Source organism: Manis pentadactyla, chromosome 8 (assembly GCF_030020395.1).
Source record: "Manis pentadactyla isolate mManPen7 chromosome 8, mManPen7.hap1, whole genome shotgun sequence".
Lineage (NCBI taxonomy): Eukaryota > Metazoa > Chordata > Mammalia > Pholidota > Manidae > Manis > Manis pentadactyla.
The window spans coordinates 82,600,156-82,625,935 of NC_080026.1; the positions used below are offsets into that span (position 1 = coordinate 82,600,156).

Genomic DNA, 25,780 nt, shown 5'->3' on the forward strand with positions numbered 1-25,780 from the left:
AACTATTTGTTGTAGAATAAATCTTTAAGACATAGGGCAATCTGCTCCTAGAAGGGAAGATTGTATTATGCCATACTGAATGAGGTTATAAGCATTTACCACTTGTTAGGAACATTTCTCTCTTGGTTGCCTAATGTTTAAGAGATACTTTCTGTTGGCTAATAATAAAAAGCTTAGGTATGAAACTCTCAACCAAGATTTAATCTGAAGTACTCTCTTTAATGAAACTATAAGAAAGCATCAGAGATTTACTTAGCACTTCTGAAACACTTTACATTGACCATCCAGGAAATTTTACCAACAATCACCTTGCAAGAGGGATTACTAGTGTCCATGTTTTTTACAGATGAGCAAACAGGCTTCATGAAGTTTATTAATGAACCCAAGGTCACGCAAGTTAGTAAGCAATGGAAATAAGGGAATCTGGGACTCCGACTTCAGAGCTGACCCTTAACAGCAGTGAGGGTGATAACATAACTGATGATGCTACTAATTCCAAACACACAGCTGCTGGAACAACTTCATACACACTTAATCTCTGTTAAGAAGCACCAAACCTCAGCTGTCCATCTCCTGCCAAAGGCGAAATACTTAATTTATAAGACCAAAGGATTGTATCACTGTACTTGGAAATTCTTTATCAAAAACTAACTGTTGTCTCCCCCTTTCTACCTTAGTGCTAAGGATTCTGACAAGAGGGGACACTTTCAGCATCTCCTCCAGGCCTGCGGGGACTAGCTGGGCAGGGCTAGATCTTTCATCCCTGCTTTCACCACAGTTATGTGCCTGAAATAGCCATATGCCCAAAGTTGTTCCTCTGATAACATAGGAGAGTAGTTATTGAACTATTTCACTCATTTGGTGCCAGAGAGAAAATGAATAGCTACTCTAACTGTATTCTGAGTGTATAGTTCAGAGATATCATCTTGGTTTTCTAATATAAATTATATGGAACCAGCAAAATAGATATGTTCATTCACTTGGCTTAAAGAAATTCTGGGAACAGTTATTCAAAGCAGGTTATACTCTGTGCCTAACTTGGTCTTGTGTATTGTATTTGAAATATTAAATATCAGTACCTTCTGGGTTTCTACAATTGTAGTTCACTAATTAGGAAATCAGTTATTTAAAAATAGATCTTAGTTTTAATGTCATGTTGATACGGACTCAATCTCTTCATGTTCATGGCATGTTACGGTAATATTATAACCATGTGAACTGGACTTCCTAGTTACTGCTGAACTGGAAGACAAGAATTGTTAAAAATAAATAAATAAAAGACAACTGTAGGAGACATGTGAGTTATGTGAGCAGGCAATCCACAATTGAAAAATGCAAATGCCTAACAAACATGAAAAAAAAGCTCATTTGCACTAATCATGTGTTGCAAAATGAAACAAGAATGACATGAACACTGTTCAACTGTGAAGTTAGCAAAGAAAAGAAAACATTAACATTCACTGCTGGAGAGGCTGTAATGGGGTCAACACATTGCAGAAGTGTAAACTGGTTCAACTGGTATAGAAAGCAAGTTGGTGATATGGTAATCATCAAGGCACGAAAATTTCCTTTACTCTCTAGTTTTAGTCCCATATAGGAGATATCCACAGACACAGACACACATGCACACACAATATTTATACTTTAAATATGGGCCCAAATACCACTCCTTTGTCTCAAGGCTTAAACTGTTCTATGGAGAAACACAGGACCCTAAGGACTCAAGCTTGCCTAGCCCCAGGATGGCCACATTCAGATGAGGATTTTCTATGCTCCAACATGTAGAAGGAAGGAGGGAGGGAGGGAGACTATCACTCAGGATTCAGAATAACCTGGTAGCTTAACTGACCTTGAACAAGTAATATAACTTCTTGGAAATCAGAGTATCCTTTTTCACAGTTACAAGGACCAAATGTGATAATGTATTTGAAAGTCTTTTGTAAATAAATCAATACACATCTTTTGAGATCTCAAAACCTTTATTTTTCCATCATTTCCCTCTTCAGTGTCCTCAGATGTCCCTCTCAAAGCACTCTAGTATCCTATCACTTCATCTCGTGGATTAATGTGCTCTAACATCATTTTTATTCTTATTAAATTTACATATATATGTCACTGTATGGACACAGTATTTTACCCTCCAGGGTAAGGACAACCCCCTACACCCCACCCCTCACCCTGGCCAATGTTGTTCTGAGACAGTAACGTTATTAAAATTTTCCATTACACTCAAGTTAACTGAGGCAGAAAAACCATAATCATGAAGTCTTCGGGGAGAGACGAGCGAGCATTAGAGCTCTGGACTCACGATAGATGTCTATTATTTAGAAAGATGGCACATACTGCCTTATATAACTGTTCCTTCCAAAGGGGAGCTTGGCGTGACAGCTGACTGAGACTTGCTCCTAAAAGAGTGTATTTAAATTTTTCATTAGCCTGCCTTTATAAAAAATTGAAAACAGAATATGCTCCAAGTGGGGTAACAGTTTGCTAAAAAGAAGATTAGAACTTACATTTTTAAACATCTTTTTCAGACTTCATGCTTTCTATGCCTAAAATGTCAAGCAAGTATTTGGCTTTGAAATTAGGGAAAGAAAAGATGAATTCTTCCTCTAGCGGAGAAGGAGGTTTTCCCTTTTACATGCCGTGGAATGGCAATTCCCCATTATTAAAAGCTTTTGTCCCTTCTGGCAATGGAGAAAAATGTGCTAAAATGACAATGGGCGCCTCACTTCTGGACTAAGCATCAACACACTGTGGAAAAAAATGCCTTCTGTTTTCCTTCTCAAGGTGATCAGGCTGGTGAAGTGAAAAAAGTGAACTACTGAGCCGGGAGCTGTGCATTTATTTCCCTCTGCTGCACTGCAGAGCCTTTCCGGCCCAAGTCCCATGTCCTCAGTGACATTTAAGTACAGAAGGCAAGCTTCTCCTTTAAAAGGGATGCAGCAATCCCTTTTAAATCCCTCTTTCCCAAGGAAAGAGCAGATGAGATCCATCACTTTCAGAAATTAAATATGACCCTGTCGGTCTCCAATATTAAAATGTTTCAGTCCTGGGTGTTTGGGCTGGGGCATGGGGATTCTGTGTCTTGGACAGTGGGAGCCTGCTGTGAATGCAGATGGAAATTTTATGGCTTGCCTAATTCTTGTCTGTTTTAATAAAGAGAGTAAATTACAACAGCAGCACGATTTCATTCCATACTCCATGTGCTGCAATATTGAAATAATGGTAGTCCTCTATCCTGGAATCTTTTCGCCCTCTGCATTGTTCAGTTTACTCCACCCTGACTCTGAATTTTATTTATCAGGAAGAGCACATTAGCTAAAAGGAGGGAAGGGAAAACCTCTAGGGGCAATATAGAATGCCACACACACTCCCCTCTCACTCCCTTTCTCTCCAAAGAGAGAACAGAAGTACTCTTTGTCTGGTTACTATGAGAACCAAAGGCTAGAGCCTCACCTTGGAGGCAATGGTACAAATTCACGGAGAAGAAATAGATGCACAGAATATTTTATTTTTTCTCCTATCACCCCACGAGGCTCAGAGGATACCAAAGGAAACACTTGCTTCTCTACATTTAGGGGAAAAGCTCATTTACTGAGCTTTTCTGCTTCATCCATGACATCTCTTGGTCATTCTCACTAAATTTCCATTAATTGATCACTCATTTCACTCTGCACAAGGTTGGACACACCACACAAAGTTAAGGTATTAGCACAAAGCACTGCTGGAAATTATCACCAGAAGTGGGAATTACAATAGAGCCAAATTAAAATACAACAAGAAATAAAATTACTTGAAATCTTTTTGACAGGCTGGTAATGGCCCTCTCCTCTTTCAGCAACAATCTGACACAGAGCGCTCTCATGTGCTTCAGAAGCAATGTGCTGAAATTCTACATGGCTGAATTTTAGATCCCTGTTCTTGGCCTATCCTTGTACTTCTCAATGATTACCCAAGAGGGAAAAACTCCTTAAAAGGAAAATAGTTTTAAATCCTTCTTTAAGAATTAACATTAAGATTCAACAATGGTGCTGGAAATCCTAACACTGGCTACTTCAAGGGGAGGAGGGATACTGACTGAAAAATGGCACAGAGGAACTTCCAGGGGCCGTGAAATGTCTTATCTCTTGTTGGAAGAATGGGTTAAACTATGCATTTGTCAAGACTGATTAGATGTACGCTTAGAATCATTACATTTTATTCAAGCAAATTGTAAGTCAGTTTAAAAAATTCTCCCTGAAAGCATTAAGCCACACTAAGATTCTAAGCACAAAGTTCCTTTCAGAATTTTCTGGAAATATAATTGTAAGACAAATAAAAACACTTTTTGCTCAATGTTTATATGAAAGTCAAGGGATTCCTGGTGCCACACTTGGCTAAAACATGACCGTGAAGAGTTTATAATTAAGAGATGAAAGGAAATATCACTGAGAATGCAATTAAAAGCCCTACATTAAATTGCAAGTTCAAGCTAAAATTCTGGGTTAGGCATTCCTGCCACATTCCCCATTATGACACAAGGGACTTTGGGACTTTCGAACCATATCTGAAGTAAATGTTCCAGCTGTGGTCCACAGTACAAAACATTGAGTGTAGGAAGACCTCTCCCCATAGAATATGTGTGTTCCTCATTTTACAGTAATTGGATAGCAGACATCAAAGACAGACACATTAAAACACAATTATTCTGATATAAAAGGATTCCTTTAAATTGTCAAGTGTTATCATGTATTTTACATCATTCTATCCAGGGAACTTCCACATAACAAAACTATATATTACATTGAGCAGTAGATATCTGTTTTAACTTTTAAAAACCTACGAGCTATAGATTGTTTTCCCTCATTTTCTCTACTTTGACTCTTAACTAAGCTAAATTGTTTTATTAGATTATATATCTGTTTATTTCTGAGAGAACTAATAACTGCAAACACTAATATACAGCTGTCAGGCTAATGAAATAAAAAATGCAAACACACATGAACAGAAACATATAAGAATTAGAAAAAAATTAATCTAAAATTCTGGGGTAATGACACTCTTTCCTGATTATTTGGGCTTTAATATTAAAACAATATTTTTCATCAAAATACTATGTATACTTCCCAAAACTGTTTTATAAAAAGTCAACTGAATGCATTTTAATATTTTTGCATAAGTCTTTAAGATGCAGTTTCAAACTTGAACTATTTTTTTAGTAAAAATAGGAATTTAAGAAGAGTTATATCTAATGCATGTTAAAACAGCAGTAGACTCACAGACACTGAGAAGTGACTGGTAGTTACCACGGGGAAAGAGCTGGGTTGGGGTGGGCAAAGGTGAGGGGGATAAAGGGGCACAAAAATTCTCAATCATAATATGTTGGTCATGGGGATACTAGTAGAGCATGGAGAATATAGCCAATGATTCTATAATATCTTGCTATGTTGACAGACAGTAACTGTATTAGTGGGGGTGAGGATTTATTAATATGGTTAACTACTGAATCACTCACTGTATTTTATATTTGAAGGCAATACAAGATTGCATATGAATGATTCAATAAAAAAACATGTAGTGCATGCTATTAGAATCAGTTTTGCAGACTCGAAAGGCATTATTTTATCTCAAGTGTAATTATGCCTACTTTTGTTAATGAACATATTTGTAAGAAAAAATTATTCTATTAAATTGTTTTTCAAGATATTTTTTCATATCTCTTAACTTCTTAAAATTAAACTTAACGATGTTATGTAAAAGAAATGGATAATAAATTGATAATGCAATTTATAATGGATGACTTTCTATTTTTTTACTTCTCTTTAAAATCAGTATGAATAAATTGCTCAAAAAACGGAACACATTAAAACATGTCACTGTTTTAAAAGGTTTATTGTGAATATATCAAATACTTAAAGTATATGAGAGAGCATGAATATAATATCACAGTTCTTGTCATGAGATTGTCATAACCTAAATCTGAGAAGCCTTTAAACTAGGGTTTCTAAATTCATCATGCCCAATGACAGCCTAGACAAAAGCAATGATTACAACAATTCTCCAAATAATTTGGTGATTATTCTCCAGGTTTTTAATTTATCAGCTCAGTGTATTCCTGGTCTCTTGGGTGTTCCAAGTATAGAACTTTGGCATTTCTGAACTAGTACTGAAAACCCAAGTTAAAAGTCAAATCAACATAATATTTTTTACTTTGTAGAAATACTATTAAGAGTTGACAGGAATAAGGGAAAACAGGAGGAAGGAAACAATGTTTCTTACACAAACATTAAGCCAATCCCTCTGCATTCCTTTCTTAATACAAGGTATAACTAAACTCATGATGGACATCTCTGACATATCCTTCTTCGCTCCTTCTTTCCTCTTCCAACCCACACTGAGTCATCACTTCTGACCTCCTAGAAGTCTGTCTAACTGTGCTCTCTACACCATCTGCCCATACTTCTCAGTCTTCAATGTGTTTCAATGTGCACATTTCCCTGCCCTCTGCCCTGGCAGATATGCCCCTTCATATGGCCTCTGTCTCACTTTATACATTTTCTGTATCAACTATAAACCTATTTCAATTATTTCAAACTTATCGGTCTCTCTTACATAAAACTACCCAGAGGACTAGAAGCATGTCTTATTTACTTTTGTATCCCAAAGCCATATAAATATTTGTTGAAATGAAATGTTGTCAAATCAAAACAATGTGTTTCATATTCACAGCACAAAAAATTTTTCAGAATTTTGTTTTCATGCCCTTATTATTGGCTAATTTTCCTGTCAACATAGTTCCACATACTTTAGTTTCTAAGGATTCAGTCCATAAAAGTTTTTAAGAAGCCAACTGTTTATCCATTAATTTGGTTGAGACATGAAAAATCAACCTTTGATAAAGTTTAACATGTTACGTGATTTGTTCCTGCCTGGTATGCAACTGATATTGAAGTATTCCCATCTGTTCTAGTGAATTCTAGTGACTACTTTTATGATATAGAAGCAAAGAAAGCAGAACCAAAAATAGAAGGGCAGAAGCCAAGTAGGAAAAGAAAGAACAATTCAGGAAACATGGCTGGTACTTAATAATTACTGAGCAAATAATTTCTAAGTATGAAGAACAAAGTAATGGGAGACATTACAATGGAAAATACAGGAAATAATGTATTAGAGGGCACAACACTTTTGCAACTTTATAAACCTATACTTAGCTGCTGTTTATAAATGTTCCAATGTAGTTACAAATCAGTCAAATGTACATATTTCAATGCTAACCTAGAGACAAAGCTAAAAGTTAAAGAAGGATAAAATCCACATGCAAAACAGAAAGTTCCTGCAAAAAGGGACTGAACAGGCTCTCAACTGTCTTCTCCCTGACATGACTGTGACCTTCACCCCTTTTACATATTGTGACAAAAGCTGAGGCTGTGCTATGTCAATATATTATGAGCTGGAAAATCCACACATGAAATACCATGTCAACTCAGAATACCATATGATGGCTAAAGGGGGAATTAAGGAGACTTGCAACCATGTCTGATGAGCATTGGCTAAATAAACAGGAAGCCGGAGACATGATGCAGCTTGGAGAGAAGATGCAACACCTACATATGAGTGTATGGGTGGACATAACACCCATGGGTGCCAGATTTTGTCTCAAATAAGAGGCTATACTCTAACAATAAGAACTGTGCAAAAACAGGTGGACTATGTTTAGAGGCAGGACATTCCAGTCACAGGCAATTCATAAGCAGAGACAGACAAGCAATTCATAGAGCTATTGTCAAGGACAGGAAAGCTCTGCAGAGGCCTTGGCTAGTGACCTCAAAGGTCCCTTCCACCTCTAAGATTCCACGGCTCTAGACATTCTCTGGGAATTTTCCACACAACCCTGCCCTTCAAAACTGATATATTTGTTCTTTACAGAAGTCTTACAGGTTTAGCTGCAGATTTCTACAGCTCTTTTCATTTAAATGAAATGAAATCATTCACTCATTCTAATGAAGTGATGAGTCATATATTTTAATCTGTAATCCAGGAAAGTCATTACTAATGTATCAAATATGATTTGAGTGATTGGTATGAAAATGGAGGCATAATATATATTTTTTTATATCCAGTTCATCGTAAAACAATTTGAAATTGTCTGTTGTCTCAATCGTGTACATTGAGTAAAATATGATTCTCTCATGCACAAAACATTTTAGTCATGTAGCTTTTTAGTGGCCTGCATCAAAACGTTTCCTAATAAAACAACAGCAAATTCCCTCTGACTAGGACATGAGAAAATAAAGTAGAATTAAATTGGAAAACAATAAAGTTCTTTATGCGTATGTCCAACCCCCCATTGCCTGATGGGAAGTGGCAAACAGGCCAGGGGGCCTCCCCAGGGATGAGACTGGAAGAAGGTTGACGTGTCTTTCCGTTGGCTCAGGTGGCGCAGGAAGGAGCAGGAGGAGGAGGGGAGGCAGTTCTGGCAAGTCAAAGCTGGGAATAATCAAAACAAGAAGGTGAATGTAACACACAATTCAGGGAGTTAAAGGGTCAGTGAGATAAAAACAAAGCAAAAGAAATCGGATCTTAGATGGGACCCTATATAATGAAATGAGGAGTTGTCCAAAGCTAAGTATCATGCACCTTCCTATACATGCTATGTCATGGCATGTGGGAGGGTCCTACTGTGCTTAAACAATCAGGAGATGACAGAAAATTCAGGAAGAAATAATGTCCACTGTTGACACCGGACATGAAAAAATGGGAAATGGACTTTTACAGGAGAAAGAGAGGCAGTGTAATCACAGATGGAAGGAAGACCCTCGAAGACCCTCAAAGCAAAGCTGACAGTTTTAGAGACAGATGGCAGAGGACCTCTCCTTTGCTCCCCTCCACCACCACATTCCACCCATTTTAATATACCCTTGGGGAGAGGGGCAAGATTGCCGATTTTTAGCCCAGAAAGTCCCACATCCTGGGAAACCCATCTGGACAAAAGCAGGCTGGTTGGTCACACTATCATCAAGTGAGAATGACACCACCTCTTCTCTTGATGGTTGAGAGCCACACACTTCAAAAAATTTCAGATGAGCTAATGAAGGCTGGAGGAAAAGCCCAGAGTCCCGGGCAGAGAGATGTGTAACCACTCTCATTAATTCATTTAACAGGACAGAACTCAGGGGGCCTAGAAGCGAACACACCAGAATCAGCAGCGTTCCTGCTCCAAGGAATCTGTAGTACATGTGAGCCTGAGAGAACTCCCGGAGCTAGGAAGGACTCCCCATGCCACTGAATCGGGGGCCTCAACAGGAAACAGACAAGGAGAAAGCAGCTGAAGTCACAAACTTAGCTCCTTGCCAAGATTCCAAATCAAAACTTGGGACTTTTTGCATCTAAAAGTCTTCATATCCAAAGACTCTAAATCCATGTAGAGTGTCTTAAGCTTCCTAAGAGGTACAAACAGTTGTAATAGTTAGGAGGAAAGAGATTATTTCCACCTGGGTAAACTGGTGTCTCAGGAAGAAGATGAGATTGGAGGTGAGCCCTGACAGTGGGAGGGAGAACAGGGAAGGAGGTAACTGCAGGCAGAGCCACGCAGGCCAGCGGTGGGCCCATGGAGTGAGCTCTGGGGACAATGGAAGGGAGAGTCATTACAATGAGAAATAAGATCAACTAGTGGATTTGTGGAAAATGAGGTTGTAACTGATGGCTCTGGCTTGAGAGGAGGATCTTGAGTGCTATGCTAAGGAATCAGCAGAAAGAAGGAGAGCAGAAAACGAGAATGCGGTTTCAGTAAAAGGTGAAGCTGAACTGTTCATTGCACTGAATGGTTCATTGCACTAAAAACAAAATTTGTTATAATTTCATTATAACAAAAATGGAAATGAACTAAACATACAAAAATAAGAGATTAGGTGGATACGTTTTGGTACACAAAGAAGAATATAATAGATCCATTAAAGATATTACAGAAATATATTTATTGACATGGACATATGTTCACATTATATTTTTGAGTGGGAAAAAATGAGGTTACAAAACAGAAGGTATTGCTATTACCTCACCTCCATTAATTTGGGGAGAAAAAGGGAAAGAAAAGGTCAAAGAAGGAAAGGAAGAGAAGGGAAAAAGAGGAAAGAAAATATATATGCATGGAAAAATATTGGGAAAGCATATTTCAAAATGGTAACAGTAATGCTTTCTCTGGGTGATCTTAGCTTCTCTGTGCTGAACACTGTGTATACAATGGACATCAATTATTTACATGGTGAGAAAAACTAAGGTAAAAGAACTCACAGAGGGTCCTAGTATATTACATGTTATCAAGCAGGGAGTAAAAGAGGCAAAACAGGTATAGTAAATGCCATCAAAAGCTCTGAAAGACACCTTCTTTGATTGGACAGCAGTATTTAGCAAGAAAACCTGTCTGCCCATGGTTTGCCTACTTCTCTTTACACGTCCCTGGGAAACGCCTATGAGGGACAGCCTTGGAAGCACGCTTAGCAGGGTCACTGAAACTGGACTCTTGCTGACTAGTTTCTTCCAAATGGATTTCACTCTGGGCATCAAGGAGCAGCTTGCAGTGGGAGACCTTTACCTGAAGGCAAAGGTAAATCCGCTTGGGCCTACCCAGGGAAAGAGGACTGGCTTATCGCTCAGCTGAGAGAGCTTACGAAGCAGACCCAGGCAGCTGTCCTGGATGCAGTGACGGCAGAGTAAGCTACAGCTGTACTGAGAGGTCCTGGGAAGGCCACTTGCTCCTCCACAGGACCCAAGTGTTCCTACCCCCAAGCATGTTCAGTGCTGTCTCCAGAAAACACATTTCTTCCTAACAGATATTAACAGAAATTTGGCTCTGGGTTTAACTATCCTATGTGGAATATAATTAAACAAATAAGAAATATATATATATGAATAAATATTTGAATACATATGTATATATAATTACATTTTATATAAGTATATATTTTACTCACACATATGCATATACATTTATTTTTTACTCCCTGCTTATAATTACCTTTAGCAAATCTACTTTCCTCATTTTAACCGACAGTTCTCACTATGTAAGCTTTACATAAAGCAAACTCATTTCTTCCAAATAGGAGAAAGAGGAAAGGAGTCAGGAAAAGGGAGGAATTAACATGTGTTGAATCACTGTTCTGCACTGGACACTTCAGTTTAATTTTGTCTTCCTAACATCTCTTTGCAATCGGCATTATTGTGGATGAAGGCACAGAGGCTCAGAGGTTAAAGTAACCGACTTGAAACTGTGCAGCAAAGTGACAGTGACAAGACTCAAACCCCAGCCTATGTGACTCTACAGTGCACACCCTGGACCATTTGCTTATTCCATAGAGCCTCTAAAAATCCATTTTTCCTTTTATTTCAGAGATCCCTGTCATCACTTAAAAAAAAAAAGCTAGATTAAGCTCTATGTTCAGATACAGCACAGATCATGTTAATAATTTAGTTTCTACTAAAGCTGAAATGAAGCACTAGGAAAGCAGGTCAAAAACCAAGGATGCCAAATTGCACCTAAGAACACCTTCCCTTCCTGATGTTGCAAACAAAAATCCAACCTAAAGATAAAGCTTATCAGATGTCAAGAGGATGGCTATATAGCTATTTTAATCTTATCCCATGGAAAAGCCACTGAAACACACTACATAAAATCAAATTTCAAGTGGCCAGTGAAGACAGGGCTCTTCTATGAAGAACCTGGAGAAAGACCAGGATCTGGACCCACACATAGTGGAACAAGAGAAAGACAGGCTGCCTCAACCATGCTGAACATCCGTGGAAAATCAAGACCAAGGCTCACATTAGCCAGTTAATAGCACAGTCAACAGAGAAAACACATATATGATTTAAATGTGTTCATAGTCATCCTCAAAGATCCAATTTCAGCTAAGATGAGGCACAATCAAAACCTTTGAAACAAACCACAGATTGGAACTGAGAAGGATTATCAGGAGCACTAATTTTATACTAATGAAGGTAAGTGAATATATGAGTTTCATATGCCTGAATTACCAGTATTAATATAGTACTTCTATTTGGTACAAATGGGGATGGAATAAATATGCATAATGAAGCCATTTATTTTTAGATAGCAAAGAATGACTTCTGCTGAAGAAACACAGTAAAGCAGGGATCATTAACACTGGCTGTTTTTCAAAGGAAAAAATTAATTACATTCAGCATTCTTAAACATCAATATGGTTATCTTCCTGTTAAGGCCAAGCAAATGTATTTTGAGTGTTGACAGAACTAAGTAAATACACTCATTATGTTACTGAACCAGGTTGCAGTTGTCAACCCGTCGCACAGAGGGGCAGCAGGTCTTTAGAGAAAAGGGAGGAGCAGCAGACAATGTGGGGATTCAGTGACCTAAGAACATTCCAGCACATCCCCCCTCTTCCACATTGAACCAGTCAGGTAATAGGAATGTGGTTAGGAATTATGATACTGGACATTTGGGGGATTTACTAATTGAAAACAAAATGCATTACTCAAGGTTAAGGCTTTGACAAATGTTGCTTCCCTAGATTACTGTAAATTCACGGTACCAAAGTCAGTCATTTTCACTTGATTCAAAATTTATCTATTTTGCAGTGCTACTTAACATCCCCATGTAACATGTGAAGATAAAAATACAGAGCTTAAGTGATGCATCATTATTTAAAAAGCACTTCTTATCTAGTATTTAATCACATAAAATGAATGAACAGTAACATTGGTAATGAAGAGAGAGGCATAAAAATGTTTTAAAAACTGGTCAGAAAATAATTAAAGTAAAAGCCTTCTCCAAATGCAAGAAATTTATATGACCAGTGAATAATCTGCAAGCAGAATAATACAATGGGGTGAAAGGCCTTGGTCTAATAGCCATGGTTTCAAATTCTACTATGCTTTTTGCTGTTACTGATAAACTCAATTTCTAAGCCTTAGTTTCCTATCTGCAAAATGAGAATAACATGATCTAACTCAGAGGGTTCATTGAAGTGTTAACTCAGATAACAGCCTTTGGCATCTACCAATTATTTTACTGAAAATGGAACCTAAGTTTTGCTAGCAGGTTTCCTACTGACTCAAACTGAGGCTTGCTAGTAAGGTCTAAAGTTACTCTGAATAATAATTTTTTGGGACTCCAGTTTTTGCCCACTTCCCTCCCCAAGTTAAGGTTTTTCACTCATTGTTCTAATTGTCAAGGGAAAGAAGAGAGTATCACTTCACAAAGGCACTCATGCATAGGAGACAATAATCTATTTCAAGCTCTCAGTTGAGTTCCTGGACCACTGTAGTTCCTCAGTGAAATATAGCTCATACAATGAAAGAAAGGTAAATTCAGCTCCATATATTTCTGCTGTTAGGTATCCCACTACACTATACTTCTTGCTAAAGTGAAAAGTCACACAGATCCTATAATCAAAATGTCTAAGGAGAGATGTCCAAGTTTCAGATTCAGTCTATTTGGTTTAAGGTGAATGGGAATGTTTAAAGACACTGATAATCCTACATGGCAGTTATTGAAGTGGGCCGAATTAGTCGGGAGCAGGGTAACTTGCTGTGTCTGACTGAAATTTTTGTAGAGAACCTTACAAACAGCAGTCTGAGGAATAAGAGAGAAGGGTGCTGGTAAAGAAAGATAGTCAATAAGCCCATGTGGGCTCTAAAACCAGGTATAAACGGTGATAACTCTATAGTGGTCAGATTATTCATTCTTCCCGCAGTCCCCAACTACTCTGTAAATTAATAACACCACTTCAGTGGTGATATCACCTCAAGGGGGTGATAAATTGGTTTGTAATATATATATATATATATAAAATAGACATACTGTATAGGTTATATTTGTTTCTTTTCAGTAATTATAATAAAGTTTCTGTTGAAGATTGTTTCATTCAGCCAAAATAAGTACTTTTTCTCTTATAAGTATTTCAACATCTATGCCAAAATCTGCAAAATAAAGTTTGTTAAAAAGAATTATACTTCTGCTATCTTTACATATGGATCTTAGGCTTTAATATCTACCTAGGATATCATTTAACTATCGAGAGAAACTAATTAATAATAGTGTTAATGAATGGAAAATGTTATTTAACATATGAGTCTTTGTATTTCTCAAAATGACAGATTTAATTCCCTGAGGTCTGTGGCAAAGTTTGCAAAGAGCTGAACTACAGAACTCAAATGGCTGTTTGAGGACACCAGCTTATTAGTAAAATTTCATTCATCAAATAATTTTCTGAATGCTTACTAAATGTATAAAAGTTCTTAGAAGAATCTCAGTTCCTCTACCTCCTTCTCAGCTACAGTCAGTTGATTACATTTAGAGCCCAGACTCAGAAGGGAAGCTGGAAGCCCTTGCTAAGTACTCCCTTTATGCCAGGAATCTGGCAAAATGCCTTTATATTATTTCTATTCCTTACGATATCAGTGCAAGAATTAATCTTCCCATATGACCAACGTGGAAACTGAGGCCCAAAGAAATTTAGTTCAAATGCACACAGCAGACACAATATGAACTCATTCACATCCAGACCCAAAGACTATTCTTTCCAATTCCATGGATTATAATACTTAGCTTCCCCCTCCACCCCAACACACACAATTTTCTCTTCTTGCTTGCCTGCTTTATAAATGTTTTAAACCTTCTACTAAACAAAATCTACCATGTTTTCATACCCTCTTCAACTGTACAGACCTCTTAGAGAACTGGTATTTCATTAGGATAAAATAATGCTGCTCATATTGGTGAAGTCACCAAGTTTTTAGGGCTACCTACCTGCAGATTATAAATGTTTCAGTGTCACTGGCTCCCAGCTGCTAGATAATCTTGAACTTCCCCCCTGCCAAGCCTCTCTGGCCAAGTTCAGTCTCCCCATTCTTTTCCTTGCAGTCCATATATACTTTCTCTGAATGGTGATGGTACTAGTTGGCTTTTGTTCTGCCAAAAGGCAATCTACAGACCTGGCAGACATAAAAGCTAGTCTCTCTACTCAACCCATTCTAATGGGCTTCATTTAAATTCAAACAGAACTGATGATATGATCCTATTTAGTAGAAGGTCACCTATGACAGAAATAATTTAATGGAACCAATTAAATCTAAATTGAAATCTATACATTTTAAAGGTGGCTCCTCTATTTGACAATGATGGACCATCCCATTTCATCATGCCACTTGGGTCCAGGGCAGCATAATCTTGAATGAATGGGATAAGCACCAGAAGAACTGATTTCTATGCAAAAGATTCAAGCCTGATGTCCACTGCTTTGCTTTCAACTCCTCTAATTCACATAAACTAGAAGCATCAATTTGGGTAAAACTGTAGCAGATTGCTTGTTTTTAAATGCTACCTTTCCATACAAGTATTTCTTTAGAATAATATTTGGATTATGTAACTGATAGTGTACCATTGTTTTGACATTTTTCTTCATTATTTCATTTATTAATAAAGCAACAGATATAGCTAATGATTCTATTGCTTTTGAGTGACTAGATTCCTTTTCATTATTTGAAATGCAGAAGTACAATGATTTATACAATATTTAGCTTTTACGGTTAAATTTAAATTTATAAAATCTCCAATTATAAAAGAACTTAACTTTCAACATTGCAAAAGTGATAATTCTTCTCTTGATGTAAGAATTCACCAGAGATGTCTATTAATAAGAACCTCCCTTAAAAAGTCTCTCCTGTAGAGGTTCTGATAGTCCAAGTAAGGCACTCAGAACCACAGACACTGGCTCCAAACCCAGGTATTTCTATGACTGAAGCAAGTTACATACCAAACCTAAGCTTAAGCTAATGCCTCTGTACATTGCGGGTAGTACTATGGCATAGTGTTAAAATAAATTCAAATAAAATAAGGAATGCAAAAGGCATCCCATACATAGGTGTCCCACCAAAAGTTATTCATATTTTCCCTTCAGTTATTCATCTCTACCTGTGTAGAGTACTACAAGCAGAATCTAAAAGAAAGCAGATGGATGGGCCCACGGGTCCCATCCTTTATATTACCAGTCTCCAGCACGGTGACAGGCACTATGTAGGGGCATAATACATTTTTATTAAGTGAATAGATGCAAATAAAATGTGATATGATTAATGTAAACTTTTCTAATAATTTAACTAGAAATAAAATAAAACATTGCCATATTCTTTTTCCTCAAGCATAGCTATGAAAAGCTAATATTTTTCCACACTGGGATTCAATAAAAACATACATACACACCCAATAATATATCCTCTTGCCAAAGGAAAACTAAGAGACAGAGAAGATTAGGGGTTTGAAGAGTAATGGAGAAATAGTTCAACAGCTATAGTACATTAGTGACGAAACCAAAAATTCTAAAATAACATATTCATACATTAATAAATGCATAATCTATATCTAAAATGATCATGCACTGGTTATAATGGTAATTAATTGATCAAGAGCAGGAAAGTTTTAATTTTTTTTAATGAACAGGTGACTTTATTGAGAAAAAAGATGTACCATGACAGTAACAGAGAACACAGAAAACCAATCAACTGACAATTTTATTTACTTGCTTTTTTATTCCTAAATACCATGAAACCACCAAAGGACAAAGGTTTACAATCTTTCCTATGAGTGCACTAAGCCTTCTTCCATCCACTTTCCAAATGGTGGGAGGGTGGAGACTGGGCAGCAGCCAGTCAGGCCCCTAGGGAGCTCACCTGCCTGGCGGCTTCAGCGACTGACAAGTTGGCAAAATCTTTGAAGGCTCAGGTTGGAAAAAGTCTATTCATGCTTCTGTTCATCTGTCTGTTCACTATGAAAACCACCACCACCACACCAACTACCACTATATGGGTCTTTGTGCCAAGCACTGTTCTAATACTAATTTACTGAAATCTCATTACAGCACTGTAACCAAGTACACACTAGTACTATAGTCATTTTGCAGGTAAAAAGACAGAAGACCTGAGAGTTTAAATACCTCTCCCAGAGTTAGCCCAGTTAAGGGGTAGTGCCAATGCTGAACTCAGGCCATCTTACTCTACAGGCCACACTCCTGCCATTCCATGACACTGCCTCTTATCCAGCAACCTTCAAGACCACCCACCTACTCTGTAAGCCCCAGTCTGGCGGTAGGTGCTTATGACAACACTTCTGCCCTCAAGGAGCTCACAGTCCCCAGAATGAGACACATAGGTAAACATATAATTACAGTGCAAACTATTCAGGGTGCTGACAGAGAAGCCAGGCTCCCTAGACATCTGGGATCTATGTACGCAGAGCAGCGAACAGGGCAGGTTCCCTTTACCTAATTAGGGTCACACAATCCCCTCCCCTAGAAGTCCAGTTGCCGCACTACAAATCCTCACTCTGCCTGCCATCTTACGTCACGGGTGCCAGAGGAACCTAGGTAACGAGACCAGGGGAAACCCTCTAAAATGTCAGGAAGCACCAAGCTTCGTAAAGCAAGAGGTAGTCCTCAATAGTTCCTGCCTCCTGAAATCCTCAAATCTGCCAGTGCCTTTTAACCCCTAAAGAAACTGCTCTATTTGCATGACAATAACCCAGTAATTAAATAGATTCCAAAGTCCTATGACCCAAATTTAAGTCTAGGCCCACCTCTCACAAGCTGTATGACCTCAGGCAAGTTACTTATTTTCCTCAAGTTTTGGCTTTAGCTATGAAAAATGGGCATGAAAATAACAGCTGCCTCATAAAGAAGTGAGAAAAAAGTGGAATCATCCACGGGAACCACTCTGCACACTGCTTGGTACAGAGCAAGCACCTAAGATGGTTGTGTTATTACAGCAGCGTGTCTTTGAGGGTTTGAGGTCCTGGTGTTGGTGAATTTTCATTTTCCAAATTAAAAAAAAATCCTTAAGGTAAAACATCAAAATCAACTGCACAGGGTAAGAAAAACAGACATACTACAGTACTGGATTACTCAGAGACATAAAGCTTGTTATTTAAGGTTCCAGATGTCTAAGAAATAGCTTATATTTAGAAGAATCTCTGAATTAAGTCCACTTTGCTATGTAGCTCTGAAAATATTAACTACCTATGCTGTATAGTTTGATAGTTAAAAGCACAAGCTAGAGAGTTAGACTATCCAAATTGGAATTTCAGCTCTACTACTAATTAGTGTGGGAACATTGAGGGAACAGTTTAAAGGCTCACACCTCAGTTTCCTCATCTGTAAAATGGGGATAATAAAAATTCTTTGTGGGGCAGTTGTGAAAATTTAATGAGCCTCCCCCTATAAACCCTACCTGGTGCATTTTAAATGGTCAGTAAATTTCCTGGGAGAAAAGACATGAATCTGGAAATTTAATTCTTCATCTTCCGTTTCATGCCAGGAACTTGGCAGTCACCCTAGAATCTGATCTCTCCCTCTCACATCCTACATACAATCCATTGCCAAGTTCTATTGAGTCTTTCCTTAAATATCTCTTGTATGCAACCCCCGCTCTCTACTGGCACAGTCTCCGTCCTAGTTCAGACCCTCACCATCTCTCATGCTTACATCACCATTAGTGCGTCCTGACTGTTCTCTCAGCTGTTGTCTGTAACACTGAGGCTTGGCTGATGGCTCTAACCATAAAGCCACTCAGTGCCCTCTTCCTACTACCACCATTAAAGTCCTTTCAAGTCCCTCTCTCCTTTGAGTAGGATAATTGCCAGTCCTGTAAGATGGCATACAAAGGTCTTCATGATCTGGCTCCTGGACATTTTTCCAAGACTCTTTTTTTCTGACATACAGTCATGTCCCCTTTGTACCCAAATTATGTTTCTCATACACTCCAGTGTTCCGTACTTCCATCATTTGGGCATGTGATTCCTGTTTTGCTTTTCTATCCCAGTCACTCCTTCAAGACTCAGCTTCACTGACTCTTCTCTGAGCCCACCTGAGTTGAACTGGGTAACTTCTATAGGCTCCTGAGGCTCCCTATTCATACTTTACCTTAGGGTGATTAACTGTGCTCTTATCTTTCTGATCCCTCTGCAGGAAACTACTGCACTGTTGCCAGTATGCCTTGTTTACCTTTGTTTGCAACATTGAATGCAATGCCTGATCCACAGAAGTCACTCAATGAATGCTTGCTGAATGAATGTACGAATGCAAAAAATGAAGCAATGAATATTCATTCCTGTACTGCCAATGAAGAGCTCTATGAGTTTGACATCAATAATTAGAAAAAATATTAATCATAGGTAGAATTGCCCCTTTATCCCAGTATATTCCTGTGACAGTCTTACATATACATTTTTTAAAATATAAATTTCCTTAGGTTATATCAAATTTTTTGACTGGAGATAGTGAATATATACAAGTATACAGGCATACATCAAAAAAACATTTATTGAATAAATTAGGGTCAGTTCTCCTAATGCTCCTCACTGTTGAATTGTATTTTGTAGTTTATGTAGAGAGAGTACAAAACAACATAGGTAACAATACCACAAGCCAGTGTCCAAGAAAAGTGTCAGGCTGAAGAGCATCTGTGACTTCTAGCGCTCATGGGTTCATGGTAACTGGGGCCACCTACCAACTGCCACCTGTGGGCCAGGGACCCCACTGGGCACAGGAGATATAAAGAGTTCCTCTCTTCGAGTTGCTTAGTCAGGGCATGGATCCAATATTAACCTGCCCAAAGGCACTCTGTCTACCCTTGGGATGTCTTCCACTTACAGCCAACCAAGGCTGTCATCAGGACAGGAGAGTCAAGGGGAAAAATACATCAGAGGAAAGCAATGGGAAGGTGTGAATAAGGGAGATTTGTAAATGCAGTAGTAAGAAATTTTAAAACTAGATACTCATTGAAAAAAAAAATTTTTTTTACTTCAATCTAGAAAAATTGGTGATAAAAGATTAAAGGTTCATCCACGTAGATGTATTCCTTTTTAACAAATAGGAAGATTTCCCTTTTCTTGACACTAATGTTGTTGTGCCAAGAATAAAACACATCATTATTAAAATTCAACTAATTATAAATTCCTATAAGTTTCTTTTATTTTTGGACTGGTAATCTCTTATTCATGGTTATCAATATTCCTAATAGACCAAATATATACCTCATTGGATTTTTTTAAAAACTGATGAAATGTGAATCTGATGTTATTTTTACATATTATGATTTGATAATACGACTTAACAATAGCCCACACTGTCGATGCTGTGTCATATTGATATAATCAGGAAAGGTTCACCTTGGGCTTGTTCAAACCTAAACTGCAGGGGTAGCGTGAACCAAATTCCCTAGTTTATAAACTAGAAACACCTTAAGTTTTTTTTTTCAAGCTTTTCTATATTGTGATTTGATTTCATGAGAGTACTCAGCATTACTTTTATATAATTAAAAGATCCTGGAGGATAATTTTGCATATGAGCAAGAGCAACAATCTCCATAAGAATCCACAAAATTGTTAAAGGGAGCTTTTCCAAATGACATGGAACCTACAAAATGGAGCAACGTAACCCACAAGCCTTAATTAGGACCTCAGAAAAAGGCGGAAAGAGAAACTCAAAGTTGAATCAATTCACTTTGCAGATAGTGTTACATATGCTATACCACTGAAAGAAATCTAGATTGTGCCTTCAAAGTAATTTAATCTTAACTTTGCCCATGAAAAGTAGTCCATGAAATCACTCTATGAATATTAAGTCTCTTTTAATAGGGAATATACATATTATACTGTGTTAGGAACTAACAAGTACAACATGAGTCACTTTTTGGGTCTACTCTGTGAGTGTCCTGAGAACAAAACGTTTAACTCTGCTTGCACAATGACATAGTGATATTGATATTTCTCTATGTTCCCTTCAGGTTGCTAAGAGATTTACATTGGACAGACTCTGTTGTACTCATAATAAAGCATTTTGGTCCACAAAGCATTTGCTTCAGCTCAGTGAGTCCAGAAGCTCCCTTTGCCTCACCCCTTCCTTATTTGTGTTCCAAGTCAAACAAGGGCCCTGGCCCCAAGGCAGCAGGCTGTCATTGCTGCCATACAAAATGCTGTGGGTAAGCCCAGCTCAGCTTACAACTCCTAGATAGGGTATTGACAGCAATGAGGACATTGTGTCTTTGTACAAATTGATGTACCTTTACCCTTGTTTCTGGGAAGCCAGTTTACTGTGGTGGGATGGGTAAAGATGTGTGGAGAGGGAGAGGGCGCAGTCAATAGTGACCTACCCACAGACAGACTTAATACCATTAGACCAGAAGCAGAATATAGCAATTTCATGACAACTCTGCTGTGCAAGACTTTGAAATGTGCTTGCATAGAATTTCCTAACTTTAAATTTTTACTTTTGGGAAAATATATTCAAGAGGTTGATTTACAAGAATACTGAAGTGAGAACTATCTATACTTAACATAATGCTGCAAAATAACAGTAGCCCTCCAGACTTGGTCAATCTCATAAAGTCTACCATGCAACAAAAGGCAGTGAGGCTTCCCTTGTATGCCTAAACTCTGAAGAAAAGGGCAAAGGCACCCAAAATATTAGTGATCACTCCTGAGGAGAGGTACATGTGGCGGATGAGATCTGCATGCCATTTACAAAGCACATGCCTCACTGCTCAGAGCAAATTAAGAATATCTTTCCCTTGGGAATTCACACAAAGAGACATAAAATTGCTTTATGTCCTAACTTCTGTACTCAGATCATAGAGTTTTAGTCAATTTTTATTAATTGTCATGGAAGCAAAGTGTTTTGGGGCCTCACTCCCATGTGGGTACCTAGGAGTCATATTTAAGGGCACAGTCACCAAACACATAGTAAGTACTTTCAGGCTGTAATAAAACACAACTGACCTAGAATATTCCTCCTGTTTGTTTCCCCAGCATTAGAGTATCAGTAGGAGATAGTCAATGCTCACGCTTTGCTCAGAAGCAATCAGTGTTGAAGGTTGCAGGTCCCTGCTATGTCATGGGAATTCCTGCATTCAGGATCACCACTCTCACCCAACAGAGAAAAAAACAAACCTCTGTGATTTTAGCTTTATTTAACAAAAGAAAGTTATGTCTAGCAGCTTATTTCCATGGCACAACCTAAGTAAAAGCATCTCATCGAGATAAGAGGCAAAAGGAGAGAAAGAGGGAAAAAAGAGCTAAGCAGGAAATGACTTTTCTGCTATGTCTTTAAGGTCACAGATCTGCCTGAGAAATGCACACATGTGACACAGTTCTAGCACAAAAGCTCCTTTTCCACAAGACGGACCTCTCAGAAGTACAAAATCTGGCTCTCTGGCCTCTTACCTCAAACCTAAGTCACCGCAGTTCATTTAACCTTGACTGGGCTGGGAAGAAACTACTTTTGACTCCCTTGCAACACCTTTCCGTGTCATGGAAACCTGCCCACGCCTGTGCAAAGTAAAAGCAGCCCTTCCGCATCGGCACTGCAATCACCCCACAGGACACATCCCCTTGCCTAGCCCATCCGATGGCCATGCTCTGCCATAGGGTTTTTATCATCTGTTCCTAATTCACACACCCCACTTACACCCCATGTGTCCTGTAAAAATAGCCCCTTCATTCTTCTACCAGATGCCAAGAGAAGATTAAAACAAAAGGAATCCAGGCAAGATATATGCTCTGGCATACATAGCTACCTTTTTCTTCCGATCCCGGGACCGTTTGCGGTGTTTCCTTTTTTTCTCAGTCTCTTCTTCAGCATTGATTTCTAAATCCCTGTTTTTCTTTAATTGTGAGGCTGCATGAGCCATAATGCGTTTAAAAAGATCCTCTCAAGCACGCAGGGCTTCCTTGTAAAAGGTGATATCCTCAGGCACCTTTAATCAGGCTTACGGCAGCATTCCAATCACTGGAGAAACCTTGGACTAGAAGCAGGAAGACATTCAAAAGGCAAAGAGGCTGTAGAAGCTGAAGCTTTAAAAACCCAAATGATGGTGTCGAGACTTCATCCTATACTTTCCTCTACCTGAACCTTTACATGAGAGTGCAGCCATCGTAATGCATTTACCGTAGTGAAAAAGACAGCTGGGACAGAGGAAGCTGTATTATGGCTGTATCCCCGGCCACCAGCTGGAAGTGTCTAAGTGATTCCTCAGAAGGGGGAATGCTGCAAAGGATGCTTCTCTGAAGGGAAAAAATCAAGAGTCACCACACAGGCAGGAGCAAAAATCCAGCACTAATTCTGAAAACCTATTTTAGAATCCTTCAAAAAAAAAAAAGACAGGACTGCAATTTATACATCGCCACTAGATCTGCACAGAGCATAATTTAACCCCTAAGAGAATGGAGCAGCTCCTACTGTAGTTTAACTGCAGATGGTGACAAAAATATATAAAATAAGGTTTCACAAAATACACTAAATTTTGCTGTAGAGATCCTGACTGCATTACGGGGAAGACAATGAACGCATTGCCGGTCTCAACAGTGCGTCCTTTATGCTGAACTATCAGCCTAAATGCATTTTGTGGGAGAGGACTACAGAAGGGCCTGTTGTCTTTTAAAAACAACACGCTCATTACAACACATTGTACAGAAAGACGTGAGCACGCTGGCGTACGGAACAGATGCCTGATTCATAGGAGTTCCCCAGGACTCTCCTCTCATGTGGTCCAATGGCCCGAGCACGGGGAATCTGGGCTGTTATCAGGGTTTCTGTCCTGCTGAAATGTACACTTGGGCTTTCATATTAGGGTTTGCTTCAATCACCTTACTATTTTTGCCACCTGGGTCCTCTGACTGCAGCCTCTGAATATTCATGATGTGAAGTGAAGTGGCAGTGCCCAAAGCCTGCTGGGGTATCTTCTGTGAGGATGAACGCACTGGAAGAAATTTATGAAGTCAGGAACACTTATACACAGGTGGTAGTCATGCAGCTTTAGTAAGAAATGGCTATGATGTTAGACTGGGCCTAAAACAGCCAGTATAACAGGAGGGCCCTCATAAGAAATCCTAAATTCACAAAGAAAATGAGGAGAATAAAGAAAGACCACATTCTCTTGAGAACACTTAGTACATATGCTTCCAAGACAAAAGTCCGTAACTTCGGAGATCCATGCATTTGGCTTTGCAGGACTGACTGATGAAACGTGTGAAGGCAGGTTCAGAAAGTCCACCGTGGGCACCCACTGATTTAGGTGGGGTCTCTGGTGCTGCCGTCCTCCTGCCTCATAAAAGCCCCTAAGTGTGAGCTGCTGCAAAGGATATCCACTCACCATGTTTCTGATTTGGAAATCAAAGACCTTCCCCCTCCTCCCGTCCTAGGGAGCTTTACAGTCTCTGTCAGGAAGTGACAGACAGTAGAAGAGGAAGGCCCCGCCAGGGACTTCCGGTCCTACCACAGGAAGACGCACACCCCTCTCGGCCTCACCGTGAACCACGTGAAACACGCTCCGGCCAAACACCTCCCCAGGGCCTCCCGCGTACTCGGATGCGCATGCGCCTGCTTTCCCACAGACCGTCTTCTTAAGGAGGAGTTCTGGAAAGGGTCTCCGCTGCCCGCGAAACCATCATCTGACAGAAAGGAGGCCAATTAACTGCAACTGTTCCAAAAGTGATAAATCATATTTGGATCTTAGTAATAAAATTAAGTGTTTTCTACCAGAAGAATTTTTATTGTAATAGGTGGTGGAGAAAAGAACAAAAATCAAAACTTTTGTATGCTCTCTCTTTACATAAACCATCCAGGACTTTTGAGGAACATTCGTAAGTTTCCTTCATTTATTCTCAGCAAGTTGAAGAGGACAGCCAGCTGAAAAACTGGCTGGTTTCCCACTGGCTCCTGGACCTTTTTTGTTTTTCCCCTTTCTTTATAGGCGCTAATGATACTTGAAAATGTATTTAAAAGTACACTTGATCAAGGTAACCTTCTCTTTCCAAGGCTGGCAAAGGTATACTTGCCCATTGATCTTTATCAGCAAGAGCAGAGTTGGAAATCAGGAAAACAGGCCATTTGTGTTTCTCAATGCATTTCTCTCTAGAACAACTTTTTGCTTCCCAAAAATGTTCCAAAGTCGAGAATTCATCATGACTTTTGTGCTGCCATAATATAATTTTTTTGTCAATTTGGGTTTTGCCATAAAGTAGTTAACCCATCAAAAATAAATTCTAAGGCATGGCTAGTTTAGATTTTGTTTCTTACAGCAAAGGTGGGCTTTTGTTGTCCATTTCTAAACTAGAAGAACTTTTAACAATGCTAACACTGCCAAGTCAGGCAACCCTGTGGGTCTGAGACTGTGATTTTTAAATTACTAAAGTCTTAGCCCCTCTCTCCATACCCAGTGCACACCTGATGGGTAACTACCAAGCTTCTTGTGTACTTACTCTCAACTAAAGGTAGCCACAGTATTAGGGCTTCATCCCTCCCAAACGGAATTGACACTTCTTTCAGTAATTCTAGAAAACATGTCCTTTACAGCCGAACATGAAAACAACCTTTAACAACTTTATTCTTTGGTTGAAGACTTATAACACTTTTCCAAATAAGGTCTCAAGATTTGCTCTCTTCTGGGAGATTACACAATTAGTACGAATCTGCAAAGTAAAACTGGTTGCAAAGCTAGTACAAATGCCTATCTCTGAGCTGAGTGGCAGGTCTCTGACCGCAAGAGGGAGATACAGAAGTAACATTCTAGCAGACACCCCATCTGAAACAGTAATGCAAAGGGTCTCTCCGATACAGGGGACTTTTCCAGTCCTACTCCCAGACCTTGGCCATGAGGGTGTAATGGTCAGGACTTACACAGGATAGGCTGGCCTGTGCATGGAATGTCAAAGCTATTGAAAGCTTAAGGAAAAATAATTCTCAAGCTACTTCTCTCAAGGAAAAAAAATCTGTTC

At 38.8% G+C, this 25,780-nt stretch overlaps 1 protein-coding gene across 3 annotated transcripts in view; it reads right to left on the minus strand.

Moving 5' to 3' along the window:
* The window catches only part of ANK3 (ankyrin 3), a 331,543-nt gene extending 306,187 nt beyond the window's left edge, over window positions 1–25,356 (minus strand). For 2 of the 3 annotated variants that reach the window (XM_057505891.1, XM_057505892.1), the window contains exon 1: window positions 22,582–25,356. In XM_057505891.1, coding sequence (XP_057361874.1) covers window positions 22,582–22,695 — 114 coding nt within the window. In that variant the 5' untranslated portion in view covers window positions 22,696–25,356. The remainder of the gene's footprint in view (window positions 1–22,581) is intronic. The other variant, XM_036895053.2, reaches the window with a different exon arrangement.
* Window positions 25,357–25,780: the final 424 nt, after the last annotated feature.